Raw genomic sequence first — 19,122 nt, 5'->3', positions numbered from 1 at the left:
TGAAATTTTCATCTTTAATTATTTCAGTTAAAACTACATATTGTACGTATATAAATTATATCCTCCAATCATTAATATAACAGTGACCATATATTGATTTACAATAGAGTCCCAATTGTCCAGTAGATTCAACTAATCGGCACCAAAATGAAACAATAATACTGTAATGATAAAATAAAATCCTCCAAAATCAGCTAGAATTGTCAGTTTGAATACTGCGCGCACCAGGAATGAGCTGCCATATTTATTGCTATAGTAAACAATAAAATCGATACATCGCATGTCATAAAATACAATAGCACATCTTTTACATACCAAAAAATAACTCTTTCCACACTCAAACCATCCTCTGGGTGACACGACACAGTTCAGGCAGTCAACCAGCTGACTCACAGATGTGTGGCTCCAGTGCTGGCTGTGTGCATGCCGTGACATCACATTAGGAGGGAGTGCAGTCATGCAGTTATAGCTCAGTACCCCACTGCCTCAACACACATTCACTTCCCACATACTATACACACCCATGCTCTTCATTTTCCTTATTTTATAGTTTTATATTATATTTCATTTATTTGTAAGCCACATTAAAGTACAGTACAGTATTGTAATGATTTTTTGACAACTTTTATACTGTAGTTTTATTACAAGTAACAATAAATGCAGCAGTTGGGCTGACGATTCGGTAATATAGTTATAGCCCACCACCTCCACACCCGTTCACTTACCACACATACACACCTACGCTCTTCATTTTTCTTATTTTACAGTTTTATATTCTATTTTCTTTATTTTTAAGCCATAATGTTTATATAGAGTGGAATAAGTGCTAAAGAAGTCCATTTTTCTGACACGAATTTGCCAGGTCAGCCTGTAGCACTGTGTATTGTAGGGTTTATTGGGGGATCCTAAGAGTGAGTTTAAAATAACTGGAAAAACTCTTTATCCTGCCCCTCTCAATCCCCATAGGTGTCAGATAACTGGGATTCTACTGTATCAAGAATTGCATTAAAATGGGCTAGTCAAAGAATTTCCTATCATTCAGTTAGGTTTGGTTTTTAGAGAGCTGAATGACACAGATACAAAACAGGACATCTAAATGAGAATAATAATATTGTACAGTATGTCATTATACATTAAACTATTTATTTCAAATTGTACTTGGCATGCCACAATGCATTCACAAGGCTATCCATGTGTCTTGATAAATCTAAAGTTGTGCAACAACATACAGTACTTTCATTTTTTCTTTTAAACATATAACCAATACACAAAGTTACATATAAATCAAACTTTTCACTCAACTTGACATACAGTTGTACACATGAAACTCATAAAATAAGTCAGACATACAATGACAAACATTCTAAACATGCTCACAACACTACGCTAAGTCAATAATTCCTGTCACTTTAAATTTTAAGTACAAATAAATGCTTTCTTTCCTCTGCTTAAGGTACTTTATTTCTTTATTTGTGCTTTAGGAACTCAGACCAGTCCAGCATCTTTGGCCATTCCATAAAAGATTGAAGTTTTGTCTTTTAGAAGATTAGAAGGTGTGTCAAACTCTTTAACCTCACCTCTGTCTAAAACAAGTACCCTGTAAGACAAAAAATAAGAATACATTATTAAAATGACAATACTGCGTGCAAATATCAAGAAAATCTCTTCAATTTAAAAAACAGCTTTAAGCAATTTGTATATCCATCATGCGGTCTCATACAGATTCTCCAGTAAAGAATGTGATTTATCAATTATGGTACCTAATTTCTCTATGCAGTAAAAGTCCAAAAATCCGGATGCCAGGAATCCGGACCACCCGAGAATCTGGACTTTTCGAAAACTCAAACTTTTTAAATTTAGCGGGCTTTTGTGGGTTACGTGAATGAATGGAGTTGCTTTAAAAAATTAATTTACATAATTCTAATAATAAAAGTAATTGTAAATTATAGGAAGCTAATTTTGTTAGTTTTGTAATTAGCTTGAACTGAAATGTAAAATTTGAGGCACTATAAATCTTTTGTGTGTATGTGTGCATGCGTGAATGCCACAGCTGCACAGCGACAACAAACGACCACGCGATCGCCACTTTAAAACAAGCAATCAAACTGTGACAACGTATGTAATTTTGAGTCCTACTCTTTCCATGTACAGAGTACAAGCCCATAATAATGGCCCCGTAAGTAGATAAACTTCGTTGTGTGAAGAGAAAGAAGAACACATTGAAATTGAGGGATAAACTTGAAATAATTAAGAAACTAGAACGTGGTGTGAGCAATGCTGTTCTAATGGAAACATACGACATTGGAAAGTCTACAATTTATGATATAAAAAAGGCAAAGAATAAAATTCTAGAATTCACAGCTTCTTCTGAGCCTTATATTAAAATTGCTGAAAGAAAAAGTTTACATTGGCCCACATTAGAAAATCTCGATAAAGTGTTGCACGAATGTTTTTTGCTAAAACAATCAGAAGGTATGGCAATTTCTGGGCCGATGCTTATTGCCAAAGCAAAGTCTTTTAAGGAGCAAATGAATCAGAGTGCGCATTTAGTGATGGATGGCTTAGGAATTTCAATAATCGTCATGGTATTAGACAGTTTGTTTACATTTTTGTCTAGTGTTCACTTTATTTTTCTTGAAAACTGCTCGTTTTGATAAATGAAGCATGCTGTATTTGCTAATGAATAAACTATCAAAATGTACCTGTTCATCTCTTCTTTATTCCTCCTTAAATTTTAATTTTAAAAGTACTGCCTGAGAATCCCGAAAATCCGGACCGACCCAATCCCCAAGCAGTCTGGATTTTTGGACTTCTACTGTACCTGTATACCGGTACAATACAATATACGTATACTGTACTCTAACTACTTGGGTTCTTGCTCAGGGGTATAGAGAGATCTGGTACTTGTGTCACATTAAGAACTAGACGAGTTAATCTTTCTCCCATCAAGGAACCCCAAAAAGATAGACTAATGGTGTACTGTATAAGGGTTTAGTTTCCATAGTACCACATTTGCAAATTTTACTCTTTTTTTTTTTTTTTTTTAATCCTACTTCATTTTATACTGGAGTTTCGATAAGTTACACTGTATTCATGACCAAAAATATACCGGTAATATTAACAAGGAGCAAAGATGTTGGGCAAGACAAACTTTGGTGGGGACGAAGTACAAAATTGAGAGAACATGAAAACGTGATATTACCCAAAAAAATGTGTTTTAAACTTTTCAAAACTCTTAAGAGGCTAAAAAAAAAAAAATAAAAATAAATAAAATATAACAGAGCACTATAATTTACTGGGTTAATATACCAACCAGAAACCCATCTTACCTCGTTGAGTCCATGATGGTGTTGAGTCTATGGGCAATGGTGAGTACGGTACAGTCAGTAAACTCTCGTCGTATAGTTTGTTGGATAAGGTCATCAGTTTCTAAGTCTACTGCAGCCGTTGCCTCATCCAAGACAAGCAAACGAGTTTTACGCAAAAGAGCTCGACCCAGACAAACCAACTGTCTCTGACCAACACTAAAATAGAAATAACCATGAATACCTTATTCAATAACAGTGAAAAAAAAAAACCTCTTAATTTTAAGCTCATATAAAAAAACATCTTGTTAAAGATATCATCTACCTTACTATACTTTATATTCTGAAAGATGACATCTCACCTGAGGTTGTCTCCACCTTCTGTTATATTATATTGAAGGCCAGATGACAGCTCAGACACATACTCCTTGAGATGACAATGTTCCAGTGCTGACCATACCTCAGCATCATCAAAAACTCCAAAGGGATCAAGGTTCATTCGAAGTGTTCCACTGAACAAAACAGGATCCTGACCAGAAGAGAATAATTATACTGTATCATCAATGTACAAAACATGGGATTCAGGTAAGTCTCCCTTCAGAAAAAAGCAAAACAATTTCCTTAGTGCTTCAAATTAACAAAAAATATGCTACACCAAATTCAGTAAAAATACATTCACCAAGTGTTTATTGTTCATAAACACATTACATTAACTAAATCTAATGTCTTTTCTATGTTAAAAAACCTAGCTACAGTATATATACCTGTACTGTAACCAGTCTAAAAGGTACTTTTATACACCATATACTCAATCTGTTGAATATACATGAATGATATTCACCTCAAGTGCCTGTAACCACTTAAGGACCACAGTATCTTCTAAGTACTGTACAGTAATTCTAGTTTTTGAAAATGTACAACATTCAGTGTTGGTGTCCCATATTCTCTTCATATTATTAGTATGTACAGTACTGTTTCCAAAATTGTACACCAAGTTAATTTTTACACATCTTTCTCTTTAAAACAAAAAAAATTTCCTATTTCATTTTGTTATAATAAGTACCACAACAGTACAGTCCTGTACTGTCTTTTATTTAATGCTCACCTAAAACATGACATAACCCAACTCTATCATTTATATGATGTGTTAGAAAATATCTCCATTTTCAAGTGTCATTGATGTCATGGATTCCATTTATTCCTTGTATAAACATTCTACACATGTCAATACTAATAATCTAACAAAAAACAAAACAATACGAGTTGCTTGAAGTTTTCAAACAACTGAAAGACATGAATAAGTATAATAAAAACTTATCACAAGTTGCACTAGAGATGGACAGGAAGGGCAGTGTGGGATGGGTGGCATTTTAGAACAAAAAGTTATCTCAGTGAATGAATCATTTAGGATTTACAGTCATACCGCTGGGAAACACAGCTAAAAAACTCTACATTATATATTTACGCACGCTTACCTGTGGAATAATAGTTAGTCGGCCACGAAGGTCATGAAGGCCAATGTCAGATATGTTAACACCATCAATTGTGATATTACCACCAGCTGCTTCAATAACGCGGAAGAGTCCTAGGGTTAATGATGATTTTCCTGCCCCTGTTCGACCAGCTATTCCTATCTGAAAGTCATATTATATCTATAGTAATTAAAAAATTTACAACTTTTAAAATTTAATACAAAACAATACTTATATAATTCCACTCTCTCAGTATGGTTTACAAATACTGTAAGGAAATCCTTACTCTAGCTGTATACATACCTTTTCTCCTCCATTAATATGGAAGGAAATGTCCTTGACAACTAGATCCATCCCTTCACGATAGCGTGTGGAGTAGTTGTTGAAGTCCACCACTCCCTGGTCTGGCCAGTCCTGTAAAACCAGACACTAATGCTTTGCTCAGTGAACCATGAGAAGTCTTTTACTAAAAAACCTTCCGTATTATTCACTACATTTGAATCTGTGTTAATGCTGGGGGCCATAAAAGATTTTCTCAAAGATATCATGATTCCTGTATTATCTCACCAACTGCTACACAAACTATCATATTTCAGTCTAATACTACACTTATCCTGCTGTCTTCTGTAACTTTTCTTTATTTATCTCTTGTCAGCAGCTTGTCCCTGCTATACTTTTAACTAATACCTGTACACCATCTGTACTTATGAATAAGTTGATCTTAAGTATAGGTTGACCCCTGTTATATTGCCCCTCCCCCTCTCCCCCAATCCTCATACAATTTATAAGTTGATCCTAGGTTTTGAGAGATAGAAGAACAACAAATTTGAATTAAAGCACTGTACAGTACTACCAAAAGAACAGCATAGCTATCATTATTAATTGGGAAATAATTTTATGTTTTAAGATAACAGTTGGCCCTTCAATATGCATGGACTTAACCCTTAGAAAACATTACTCATGTTTAAGTCGACCTCCTACTTTTTACCTAAAAATCTGGGCTTCAAACCTTGGCTTATACACAAGAATATACAGTATATTATTCCTTATTAGACAGTTTACTTCAATTAGATATTCTAAGCTGTCTTCTTACTTGAGGATAACACTTCCCAAACTGGACAGACACTAATACCTATTTTTTTTCTGGAAATTTATGTGCATTTTATCCCTTAAGTTTGTTATTTACTCTTATGTTAATGAGTCCTACTCCTCACTTGATCTTTTAAGTTTTTGGTGCCAGTTGTCCTCTTTATAAGTTCATGTTCACTTCTTTCCTAAGTTAGATAATTGTACTTTTCTCTCGAAGATTCAAATTATGATACAATTTCTGTGCTTGATATCTATTTTCATTAATCCTTTTATAACTCTTGGAATGAAAAATATTGTCTGATCTTTGACTAATTATACTTTCTATATTCAGCAAGTGTCCTGTTTACTAAATACTGTACTACTACTATTAGTTAAACTCCTTACAATATGTCAACTCAACTTAATGTCTTCATAGTATAACACAGTCTCCATCCTGGCACTGTACTGATGCTTCATAATGGGCTCATGCAGTAGAAATTCAACAGTAATTTTTATTTTGAATCTAATTTTCGATGTAAATATGTTAGTTTATGATATCCCTGACTTGAAAAAGAGCAACATATTCACTCCATTAATTTGCTGTCACTCAATCTCTCAATTATAGCATAAGTGCACTGCAATGATGATCCCACTCCACAATAAGGCCCATAACAACAAAGTAATTGAAAAATAAGAAATCAAGAGCCATTATCAACCAACTTCCTCAGTCATACCTTGTGTGGTTTTTTGCTTGAAATATCCCAGGCAGCTTCCTGCGGGACCTCAGTGTACTCTTTAATACGTTCCACAGCTACAACATTGGTCTCTACATCCGAGGTCATCCGCACCAGCCAATTTAATGTCTGTGTCACCTAGAACATGGAATAATGAAATATAGTAACTTAATCTTCAAGTTGTCTACATCCCAGTAAAAAAACTTTAGAATTAAAATTACACATACCCGGTATGCAGAACATTTACTAAACATTTAGGTAGAAAGTTACAAGATGAGAGGGGATCAGGGAGGCCATGGCTAACATACTGCACAGTCTTTCACAAAACACTAATTTGAATGATGATAATAGGACTAAGTTAATTAATTTTCCTTATTCAAATCACTGAAGAATTTGTTGTAGAAACAATATGAACTGGTCTAGATGTAAGTTAAGTATGGCCAACAGTAGATTCAAAATGAAAACCCTGAGCTAAGAATGAATACACAAAAAAGGGACCAAGTAATGGGAAGTACAAGAGTAAGATTCTTTCTTAAATATAAAAAAAACATGTATGAGACAACACGGTGTGAGGCCAAAATGTAAATCCTCAAAGAAAGAATACAGTACCTCTACAAAAATGCTTTACCGAGATTTCATGGCCTACTGATGTACCTCTTCTAAGTACAATTATTACTGTAATGAACTTAAGAAGAGAATCTTAATGCATGGAGGTAATAATTGCAAAGCCAGGAGCAAATAAAACAGAATGATAAGAAAAAGCATATAAATAAAATGTTTTAAAATGAGAATATGTTACAGAACACCAAAATGTATTGTCACTTATATAATATTTTAAATGACTGTATATTATAATCAGGGGAATGTGAGAACATACACAATCTCAGGTACTAAATAAGCAATCCATAAATATCCTAAGAAAAAAATCAACAAAAGTCATAAAAAATCACTGAAAACACCAAGATGAACCCTGGATTAGTTTAACTGACTTGAGCCCCTCATTCATAAACTTTGGGTTCACATGGTAAACCACATATTTTTGTGCTGATACAGAAACCCATCTGCCCCGAGAATTCAAATGGCCATCTCAACAAGACAGGCTCAGTCAGGTGTTTTGCCAGTGATCTCTCAGGTCATTTGTTGAATAATTCTTATGCCATAAAAAATACAATTAAAACTAGCTGACACACTATAATTAACTTACTGACAGAGCATAGCTGACTGAGAGTCCAACTATTCCTCCAGAGATATTACCCCGGCCCACGACAGCAAACATGGCAGCAGAAAATGTCATAATGTTGCCAATGAACTCTAACCTAATAGCCAACCACCTGAAAATAAACAAAAACCACCTCAGGTAAATATTATAGGTATCATTTATTAAGGACAAATATAACTAGGTAACTGGTTTAACTCTTTATAACCTGACACAACAAGACTACTACTGTTTATTATGAAAGAAATGAGCATTCCAAATACAAAATTAAAAAATATAGAATATGTACTGTACTTTTCTTTCAATAAATTTCCACACACAGTACATGAAAGTAAGTGGGCCAATTGGTGCTGTTAATTGTTGCTAATGGGGACATTTTCTCTTAAGGCTGAGTCAAGTTTCTAGGCAGGCAATGAAAACAATTAATATTGAATAACATGTAATGTAAAATGTTGAATGTAATGATGGCCTTCAGTTTAAGTGGTAGTTCTTGTCTCCCAGTCCCCATTTTTTTAATGGGGTTAGAATTGTGATGGCAAGCTCAACTAATCTTAAAGTTATTTCTAGTTAACAATGCCTGAGGTCCTAATAGCCCTGGGTTTTCAACTTGTACACTTGTCTGGCTACCGGGTATACTTGAGTTGCCTAATTTACCATAAGGCTATATATTTATCCTTCAACAGGCTACAAAATTACTGAAACATGCTGAAAGAGCTCTTAAAACTTCACTTTCATATTTTATATTCTGAATACACTGGTAATAATTAAATAAATTCATCATCTCAAGATATACAAAATCACCAGCTTAAAGTTCAGTACCTGTTTGCCATGACACTTGGGTTGGAACTTCGAAGATTGAAATCTACTTTGGCTTCAGAGTCTTGTATAAACTGATGTTCTTTTCCATACGCACGGATAGTTGATGCCCCTGTTACAATAAATAAAAAATCACACTGTCAACCATGATGATGAAAAAATATAGCATTTTATCTACCTAAGGAAGCTTCTAGTCTGATTAAGGCAACAAAGTGTACAGCTTGATACAGTTCATAAAATATGCATATACTGTACAGTACTCCTGCAATAAAACAAAATACATACCTTGTATACTCTCTTGGAAGTGTGAATAAATGGGGGAACGGGAAACAGATTCAATGCGTTTCAACTGCCTAGACGTAGATACATACAGAACCTAATAAAAATATAAAACAATAAGAGTAAAAAATTCATAGATGATTCTAGAGATGCTGGCATTATTTTTCCTGAGTGGGAAGTCTATGAGTTATGGATGCATAAGAATGTATAACTAAGAGATCTACATAACAACCACATGTAAAAGAAACTGAGCATGGGCCATCTTTAAAATGTGTACACTTTAGCATGTCTGTGGTTACCTGCACAAAATAGTAGATGATCATTGTGGGGATCATGACCAGGGCGAATGCAGGAGTGGCATAGATGATCACTGCAAATGTTGCTAACACCTGCATAACAAATAAATTATTAATACAAAAGTAATGGAATCAAATAAATCATATAAAAAGCTATACATTAATGTTAGAACTTCAATGAAAATAACATAAAATCATATCTAAGTCTAATGTGTAAAACTAGAAGTGGCAAATCTATATTCTGGACAGTCTGAACTTCATAGAAAAAACCAGCAGGAGGCCAAGAGAAGAGTCAGAATAGATCACAAAGTATAATGCTTACCTTATAATCATATTTGCATAAAGTATTCATAGAAAGGTAAAAGTGGTACTTGTATAACTACAAGTATTTTGAAAAAGTAAACCTAGAGTTATATGACTTAAATAACATTTGGCATGAGACAAATACAGAGAAGATATATGTTGACATGATTTAGTTTGGGCAAAAATTAGTTGACTAAAACAACTGAGGAAATATGTTTGATCGTTAATCTATAACAATTGCTTATAAATGAAAGAAGAAAAAAGAAAAAGAAAAACTTTAAGTTATAACAATTAATGTACTGTACTGTAAGACAAAATTTGTGTTAACCCCTCCCCCCAGGGTTATGTTCCGAAACCCACGATGAAGACATTGGGTAAAGTAACAGCAAAGCTTCGAGGTTCAAGTCTGAACTGGGAACTTTACCAAAATTCTTTGTCATAAGTTTCAAAACATTAGGCACAGTAAGTGTAATGTGACTTTTTTCTTTGACTGTACATATAATTGAAAAAGAGTGACAAGATAGAGAATGCAAGTTGCCATAAGCACATGCAAAAAGCCAAGACAAACAAAATGTTACTGAAAACTGTATAAAAAAAATTAATAGGGTAAAGAACTGAGAACTTGCACCACGCAGAAAACTTAGCTGGAAATCTTGTACTATATAACCTGAAGCTAAAGATGCAGAATTTTGTGACAGGTTAGGTTAAGTTAAGTTTGGGTAGGTTAGGTCTAACTCACAACCAAAACCTGTTTATCTGCCTATCAACCATAAAGTGTCTACCAGTATTACAATCTACCTACCAACTAAATACCTTTATGGAATTAATTAAATAAGTGAAGTTGAAGCACCTAACTACAGTATTATGAAAAAGTAACAAAATGCCTAAGTATATCAATTCATTCCCTTCTCAACATCCATAAGATAAATTTAATAAAAACTAAGACATTCCTTACACACTTCATTCAGCCTTTACTTCCCTAATCCTCACACCATATTATTTACATTCACTGCTGCTACATGTGACATTTTTCTCCCTTAACCATCCTTATCAAAAAGCATATAGAAATTCATTGAAGAATTAAATTAAATCCCTCTAATATGAGAAACAATCTTCAACAGGTATTACAAACATTCACCGAGTGTACTTATGTAATTAACTAAAGCATAACAAAGAGAAAACAAGCATATTTCAAGAAAAGGTTAAAAAGAACACATGGAAATTAGAGCTCCAGCCGTTCACACTTGGTAAGAGAAGATTCCAGCACCTGAGGTGGCACATGCAGTTATACTTAAACACGCAATGCTTACATACCGTGAGGAAACACATGAGCCAAGATCTTAAGGTCCGAGGTAAAACATCATCTAACGTGTCTACATCCTTGGCAAATCGATTAATCATACGGCCAACAGGGTTTGTATCAAAGAAGGACATTGGCAGATGTAGTATGTTTTGAAGTAAGTCTTTATGTAATGCCTCTGCTGCATCAAGAGCACCATAATACAGAGAAAATGATCCGCCCAGGACGAAAAGAGCTGTAGAAAAAATATATTTGCACTTCATTTACTTTTACCATTATCAAAATGCTTTATTGACTTCTTCCTGACACACACACACACACACAGGTTAAACCTCCAATTTGGCAACCTTGGGGAAAGAGCAATCAGATTATAGGATACTGTAGTTCATGGGAAATTACATATACAGTACACTACAATGTACAAAGTGAACAGCATGTGTTGATTGGTTGTCCACTCTCTGCACATTGTCGTGAAAGGTAACATATGCTGACTTTTTCTAGTATCAGTGAACTCTTAAATGAAATTGTATATGTGCCTGAATTATATAATTATATAATTATAGTTAAGTTTGAAATTGCCCCTTACATGTTATGTTTTGATTTACAATATTTTGTTGGACAAATGTATTTTGAATTTTTTGTACTGTATATATTTACCATGTATTTATACTTTTGTCAATAAAATACTGTACTAACTAAAATAATTCTGAGAACCACAGTAAAGTAGTGTACTTACTAGTAGATTACCTTCCCTGTACAATATCTAGTTAATAGTATAAAAACCAGGTAGACCACAAGGGCCCAGGGTCCCCTGTCACCACAGACAAAACAGGCTATGCCAGAGGCAAAAGGAGACCAAAACATATCATTATGCACACTTAAAATCATTAAGATAATAGACACAAAAGCTAACACATAAAAGACAAACTAATCAACAACACAGTTCCACACTAACAATATGAGCCCAGCAACTAAATTTGCAGTGTGATTTATGTAGGTACTGCTTACCGATATGAAACACCCCATCCATGCCCTCAAGTTGGAAGGAAGGAGTACATCAACTGTGTCCAAATCCTTGGCAAATCGATTCACAATACGCCCAATAGGAGTCATGTCAAAGAAGGACATTGGGCTGTGCAAAACATTACCAAGCATTTGCCTATGCAATAGCTTTGATGCCAATATAGTTGCCCTCGAAATGATCATGGAGCCCGTCAAGATGAAAGCCGCTGTAATTATTTTAAAATAAATAAATAAATATAACTTTGTAAATAAAATTAACTACTGTATCTGCTTACAAAGACTCTTTTCATTTGTTACAGCCTTTGCCAACTTGGTATAGGGTGGCCACCACAATGGATTTTTCTGCATGTATTCATTCTTACAGGTTTAACAGACAAAATATGGTGTGCCCCTTCCACAACTCAGGTACTATAGGTCCTAAATATCCACCTGGTTTTTCACTAATGCTTAACAAAACTCAACATCATCCATCAACACATCTATACCCAAAATCACTAAATGATGGATAAAATCAACAATCCAGTATGCTTGGGCCATTACATAAAACCACACTTGGAGTTACCGGTAACTGCAATTATCATTAATAAAGTGATTTTGAGGGGTACTACCGTATGAATAACTGTTTTAGCTTATAGTACTCTGAAGCTGCTGTATGGCGAACATTAATCCATTTGTTCTGTAAAGTCTTATGAGGGGCAAGTCATATCATAGCTATGAAAATTTTGCAGAATAAAATACTGTACTGTATCTACATATCCCAGTTGAAAACAAAACAAAACTATTCACGGTACCTTTGTGAAGTGAGACTGACCTTATGGTTAAGTTGCTCAATTGTTGGCCAAGCAACATTTTACTGTGGCACACAAGTTGAGATGAATTTGGGAAGAGCCAAACCTTTCCAAGTCAGTTTTCCCAGTTAGTCAGGAACATAATCAGTCTCAATAACTTATAAATTTATATGTTTTGTGAACCTTATGAGTATCATTAAACAAGAAGGCAAAACTCTTCCCCAAGCCAACACCTTGTGTAAATATTCTATAAAACAAGTTGATTAGGTAAGATAAAGGGTTGAGATGAATGGTGGTCAAGAACAGATGATAAAATGCCTCTTTACCCTTCCCGGTGGATATATGAAAACTGACTAGTTTAGAGATAACAGATGGATATTTTACACATGCATACTGATGGTCATACTTTCCCATACTCTTTGTAAGCTGGACGTATACACTTAACTTTAAGCAAGTGTCTATTTCTGCATTAGGAGTCTTTTCTCAGGCAAGAGAGTCATGCTTTATATAAATATTTTCTCTTTTACCTTTGCAACAGAGTGGTTTATGCACATTATCTCACTAAATGCCTTAGTATTGAAAGATTTAATAAAAGTAAAACTAGTCAGAAACAGGCACTACAAACTTACCCTGTCCAACACCAAAAGCACCATAGACACCCAAATACATGTCTGTCACACTAGGATCCATGGTACCGTTTACTAGTTCTTCGTTTGACCATTTTGTTAGCCACATGTTGGAACCTACAGTGCATGATTGAGATAGGACATAGAACATAACCGTGAGACATGATGATGCTATGCCAATGGCTCGTATGTAGTAGCCATAGACTTTAACTCCTACCTGAAATAAAAAAGATAAATAATAGTTGCTAAATGAATCAAATGAAGGGCTAAAATATAAAATCCCTGAAAGAGACAAGCAACAAACCCATGGGAAAATTATCACTAAACATTCTCACTGTATCCTTCAGTGAGGGCATATACCGGTAGTTTAATAGCAGGTTATACCATTCTGACGGACCCAGGCTGGATAATGAAAAAGTTGTCCACCTGGCACTGGATTATCAGATTCTATTTACCAATGGATGGCTTGAACCACAGTGTAGATTCAAGGTTCTTAATACGTAAGGTTAAATGATTCATTAGTTCTCTTGTATTGATGAACTGTTTAGTGTACAGGTATTTTTTTTTCCCAAGTTCTTAAATCAATTTATACGTTCTTTCTCAAATCACATCAGAAGAGAAAAAAAAATCTAATGTTGTGAATGAATACAGATTATCGTGATTTCAGTGGTGGAGAGTGAGAGAGTAGGAGGTGTTGGAATGAGGGAGAGGGGCCGCAGCATACCTAGAAAACCTGAGTCCTTGAAGCGAGGGTAGCTTTGTGAAGGGAGAAGGCACAAAGAGGTGAGGTGGGTAGAGGATATAGTACATGTTAGTTTACAAACACCACACCACAGAGTACTAATAGAAAAGAAAAAAAATATAGAAATTCGGTTATTAACTTAAATCCTCTCTTAGTCAATTATAATACAGCCTTGTATATATTAGTGGCTGGGACTAATTTATGAATCAGTTGTGTCTTCCTGTCAAAACAAGTCCCCAACAATGGATATTTTGAAATACCTGTACCAGTAAGTTACCAATCAAAGTTGAAAGTAATGAATGAAGAAGTTACATCAGTATATGTGCACTGCACTTGTTAATTGGTTGAGCCATAAGTCATCATTCCTGTCTTTCATTCCTCTTTTTCTTGCCAACTTCATCACCATCCACTGGGAAGAGGGAGAGTAGCCGAGTTGCTGAGTCCAAAGTTGGTCATAAAATGAGACTTCAGGATTAATGCTCTATTTATGACCTAATGCCTTCCTAGGTGACTTTTGTAAAAAAAAACAAAAAACATGCTATTACCCTCCCCAAAACTGAAATTACTAATTATTAAGTTAGGTTAACAGGAAAGAGCCAGTGTGTTGCTAGTTGAAATTCACGGCTGAAGTGGGTTTGAAGAATGAAAGCCCATGAACCATAGTTGATCCATTAGTCTTAGTGATTCTGAATCCTCAATAGACTTTGAACTGCGGAATTCATTGGTTCGTGGAATCTGAGGACTTGGTAGCAATTGGATGAGAATTACTACTGGAAGCAACTTTTTCATTGACCATCTGAACAGTGTAACCTGCCATTAAGCCATATGCCCTGTCTGATGGGTGTAGAAATTGGGAAATATTCTCAAGGTCAACTTACAACAGTATAATTCTAAAATAAAATTTTGAAAATAAATAACTATAAGACAAAGGTGTTCACAAGAATAATTTATCTCAACATTTGTAGGAACTGAGAGCAAATATCACTATCAGGGGAGTTAAAGATGTCATTACAGCACATATTTAGAAGGTAGATATTATCAACCTCAATTAGCAAGAATAATATCAAGATAAAATCCAATGGGGAAAAAAAATGCAAATTCTCCCCCAGAGCAGTACAGGACTTCAGGTCACTCTGAAACATAAGGAACTTACAGTGCCAGTTTGTGCCTTCTCAGTTTCAATGAGTTTTTGACCAGATTCATTCTTTGGTGGCTGAGGTGGTTGACTGATGGCTGGCTTAGCTTTCTCTGATTCACTCTGGGTTTTGGTACGCTTTACACTTCCTCTCTTGATGATCTCATTACTATAAGGTACAAGATAATGTGAATATCTATTTGTCAACATCTAAAAGGTAATTTCTTCATTCAACAACTAAAGGTTATATATTCACTCATTACAGCTTGGATTAAAGGACAAGGTGAGCATAATCCTCCACTAATCATTTACTCACCACAGAACTACACACATTCATAAATAAATACCTGTACTGTACAAAAATTTTCAAGAGCTGATGATCTCACACAACAAGGAGACAACTCACCTCTCAGGTAGTTGTATACGATGAGAAAACACCAGACAATCCAGCTCATAGGGAACCCCGTACACATTAAGGACTCATCCAAACTCTTATACTTTTAGTGGCTACCCACCCCTATGACCTTCTGATCACTGCCTGGTTTCTATGATAGTCACTAAAAATTCCTACTCAAAACCAGGACCATATATTGTAGATAATGAGTTCATTATCTACAATATGTGGTTAAATTTTCTTCTTTCCAATCATGTATTCAAGTTATTCTTAACCTTTTCTGCCTCAAACTAAATTCACCTACATCTCTCTCTTCTTCTGCCCTATTTCTCACTTACTTTTTGCTAGGGTCGCAGCTTTCACTTTCACTCTCTTCTCTCTTGCGAGAAATCTGTCGCTGAAGAGCTTCGCGCCCAATTTTGCTCTCAAGTTGCAATTTTATGTCTTCCAAATCTATTAGGAAATATGATAAAAGAAATTGAGTTACTATTATAATAATTAACCCTTTCACTGTGGTTGGCCAGAATATATAAAACAAAAATCTCATAGGTGGCACATATAGTATACTGTAGAGACCAAATTTTTATAACACCCTGCTTTACTTCTACAAAGAATGACAGTAAATATTTCTTACCTCAAACACAGTTTTGTCATGTAATAAGAAAATCTGAGAGCATAATATTTGGCACTGCTCTGGGTAAAAGATACTTTCTTACAGGAACATAAAAGTTAAGTCTTTTGTTACCCCTTTTCCAAATAACAATGAAGATTATTTATAGTATTCCCAACCCCCCTTGACATACTGTATTGGTGTTTATATAGTGAACCATATCACCTCTCTTACCCATGTTTCCTCTATGAGCATTCTTTTGTGGCCTGGTGAGTCATACACTTGTCTCTATGGCCAAAAAAAGGATTGCCCTCATACAGGACCCCAAATTCACCATAATACACACCTTCCAGCAAGTCATCTTCCTCTGCCTTTTGTGATATGTACTCGAGTAAAAATTCTTGGAATTGCCCTTTCTTATTCAACAACTCTGTATAACTTCCTTCTTCTGTGACGACTCCATTCTTGAGAACCACAATTTTGTCCACTTGTGGCAGGTATGTAATTCCGTGGGTTACCAATATTCGGGTCTAGAAAAATTTGATAATTTTTACTAAGGATATGGAATCAATTACCTGTATTATGTATTGATTTTGCAAAAGGGATTGAATTTCAGAAAATTGAGCAGCCTTATGAGAGTGGAGAGAATGACCTTGGAAGGAGGTTTAAGATGGTCTGCAAGTGTGAGATATTAATTTTCCTCTATATTTTTACAGGTCTAGTTGTGAATATAATCAAACGTTTATCCCCCAAATTATGTAAAGAATATTGAAAGTCAGCCAAGTACTTCAGCTATTCCCAGAGAAAACATAAAGTTCTGTAATTCCACTCAAAATTTATCATATCAAAATATCCTCAGTTAATAAGGAGGACCATGCAAGGACTCAATGTTTATAGAAGGAAGGATTGTCTCTCAGACAACAATATCCAATATCATAATTCATTGTGCCAGATCAAGCTGTAGCTAATGATCACGAAGCCATAAGCCCCCACATGAAGAACTTATGTTTATGTTTCTACAGAGGCAGTGACTTAACAATTACACACACACACATAATGTTATATGAATACAGTATTCCATAAAAACTAACATCCGAAGTGGCTGAAGAAATGAACACTTTATTAGAATAATTCACTTTACCTTCCTACAACTTTAGGGACTGAACATGGTGGTAGAAGACTTACATGACAAGATGTCTGATCAAGATGACAAGATCAAATTTTACTGTTCCCAAAATGCTAAAACATCAAGAATATTTACTGATATAGTTTACATAAAATATTTTGCAGCATTACCTTTCCCTTCAGAAGTCCCTCTGGACCGATCACTTGTTCAAATATGTGCTTGCCTACATGTGAGTCTACAGCACTCAAAGGATCATCAAGAAGGTAGACGTCAGTGTCAGCATAAACAGCACGAGCTAAACTGACACGCTGCTTCTGACCGCCACTCAGGTTGATTCCCTAAAAGGGAATACTGTAGTAATATAATTATTTACAGAAAAAATTAATTTAGTAAAATGCTGCTGTGATAGTCCAGTACCTAAACAAAAATAAAATTGATGCTTAGTGCATCATAATACAGTACCTTCTATTTCCATCAACTGTTACTTATCTTTGACTGACAACTTCCTTCCCAGATTCCAAAGAATACACAAAAGAGGAATCTTCTTGAAATATAATGATAATCCTAAACTTCCATAGCACCCATATCAATATCCCTTCCAAAATCTTGATGCTTACAAGCTGTAAGGCTGGCATTCAGGAAACAGGAGAGAAAAATTATAATTATGGTACTGTATATGATCCCTTATAAGTTCTTCTATTGACTATATGAAAATCAACTTAACTAATGTTTTTTGGAATCTAACCCATTCATATATCGAGGGATATCTGTACTGTATTACAATAACTCTCTCAGCAGTACTGAATCTGGAAACTAGTAATACAGACTCATGTTTACCTTCTCCCCAATTTCTGTCTGATCTCCGCCAGGTAGCATCTCCAGATCAGATACCAGTGCACATGCTCGGATGCAGCTATTATATCTGTCATCATCCTTCTTATAATTAAACAAGATGTTGTTTTCTAAAGTAGAATTTTGAATCCAAGCTTGCTGGGATACATAGGCAATGCTTCCCTGGAAAATTAATAGTTGAATAAAGAATTAAATGCTAAAGAATGTTGAGGAATTTTACATTTGTTTTTCAAAACTGGACTCTTCTGGTGCAAAGTGTAATCATGAGAAACCCTACCAGTCATTTTGTCTACTGATGTCAAAAGAGCAATGATAAAATATATTCATCTTTACCATAAAGGACAGTACAGTATTTGTTGTTATGGACGAGACTGGTCATGAAAAAATAAAGAAAATACTGTACAGCAGAGGGAGAAACGTGTGAAAAGTTATAGCATAAATCAAGCAGTAGAGAGCAGAAAATGCAGCTCAAGGTGGTGCACTTGTGTATTCTTGTAATGTATTGAGCAAAACTATATGGATGAAGTAATGGGCTAGGACAGAACAATGAGGCAATGACCATATTACAAGATAAAAGGAAAGGTTGAAGGTTCAGCATAGTATTACAATGTAGAATAAAATAGTGGAAGACATTTATATGGTGACTGGTTGCAAAATCAGGATGATTTTAACCATGTCATCTTGCTGTATCAATCCAGATGGACTAGCTTACTGCAAACTTGAAGCCCAGCTCCATGCCACAATGCCCATACTGAAGCAGTTTTTAACAATTCTTCAAGACACTGTACAGTACTTGTCTTAGTGTTGTCAAACTATTGTTGTTGAGAATTCTGAGAACTGTTGGGAACTCTGATTTCCCTTTAGGTGATGGAGTTTAATAGATAGATATTTGATGTTGGAACCATCAAAATGGGATCTGGTTGTAGTCCACTGAGTAAGGAGGAAGTAAAATAGTGAAGTGATGGAGGCACATCGAGAAAAAAATTTATTATCAAAGTCCCCCATTATGGAGTAAGAAAACCTGGCATGGTAATGCA

At 34.9% G+C, this 19,122-nt stretch overlaps 1 protein-coding gene across 3 annotated transcripts in view; it reads right to left on the bottom strand.

Annotated features, from left to right (window-relative positions):
- LOC121868360 (multidrug resistance-associated protein 1-like) overlaps window positions 1–19,122 on the bottom strand; it is a 46,778-nt gene continuing 27,656 nt past the window's right edge. For 2 of the 3 annotated variants that reach the window (XM_042368879.1, XM_042368881.1), the window contains exons 15-31: window positions 18,071–18,247; window positions 17,404–17,571; window positions 16,454–16,637; window positions 15,836–15,950; window positions 15,122–15,272; window positions 13,230–13,443; window positions 11,798–12,018; window positions 9,190–9,279; window positions 8,897–8,987; window positions 8,615–8,723; window positions 7,784–7,910; window positions 6,580–6,717; window positions 5,081–5,191; window positions 4,781–4,939; window positions 3,668–3,834; window positions 3,330–3,524; window positions 1–1,597 (exon numbers count right to left, since the gene is read on the bottom strand). In XM_042368879.1, coding sequence (XP_042224813.1) covers window positions 1,486–1,597; window positions 3,330–3,524; window positions 3,668–3,834; window positions 4,781–4,939; window positions 5,081–5,191; window positions 6,580–6,717; window positions 7,784–7,910; window positions 8,615–8,723; window positions 8,897–8,987; window positions 9,190–9,279; window positions 11,798–12,018; window positions 13,230–13,443; window positions 15,122–15,272; window positions 15,836–15,950; window positions 16,454–16,637; window positions 17,404–17,571; window positions 18,071–18,247 — 2,529 coding nt within the window. In that variant the 3' untranslated portion in view covers window positions 1–1,485. Of the gene's footprint in view, window positions 1,598–3,329; window positions 3,525–3,667; window positions 3,835–4,780; window positions 4,940–5,080; window positions 5,192–6,579; window positions 6,718–7,783; window positions 7,911–8,614; window positions 8,724–8,896; window positions 8,988–9,189; window positions 9,280–10,803; window positions 11,025–11,797; window positions 12,019–13,229; window positions 13,444–15,121; window positions 15,273–15,835; window positions 15,951–16,453; window positions 16,638–17,403; window positions 17,572–18,070; window positions 18,248–19,122 lie in introns of all 3 variants that reach the window. The other variant, XM_042368880.1, reaches the window with a different exon arrangement.

This window comes from Homarus americanus, unplaced genomic scaffold (assembly GCF_018991925.1).
Source record: "Homarus americanus isolate GMGI-L3 unplaced genomic scaffold, GMGI_Hamer_2.0 scaffold19318, whole genome shotgun sequence".
NCBI lineage: Eukaryota > Metazoa > Arthropoda > Malacostraca > Decapoda > Nephropidae > Homarus > Homarus americanus.
The sequence above is the reverse complement of the archived record's forward strand: the minus strand, read 5'-3'. Positions and strand labels throughout refer to the sequence as shown.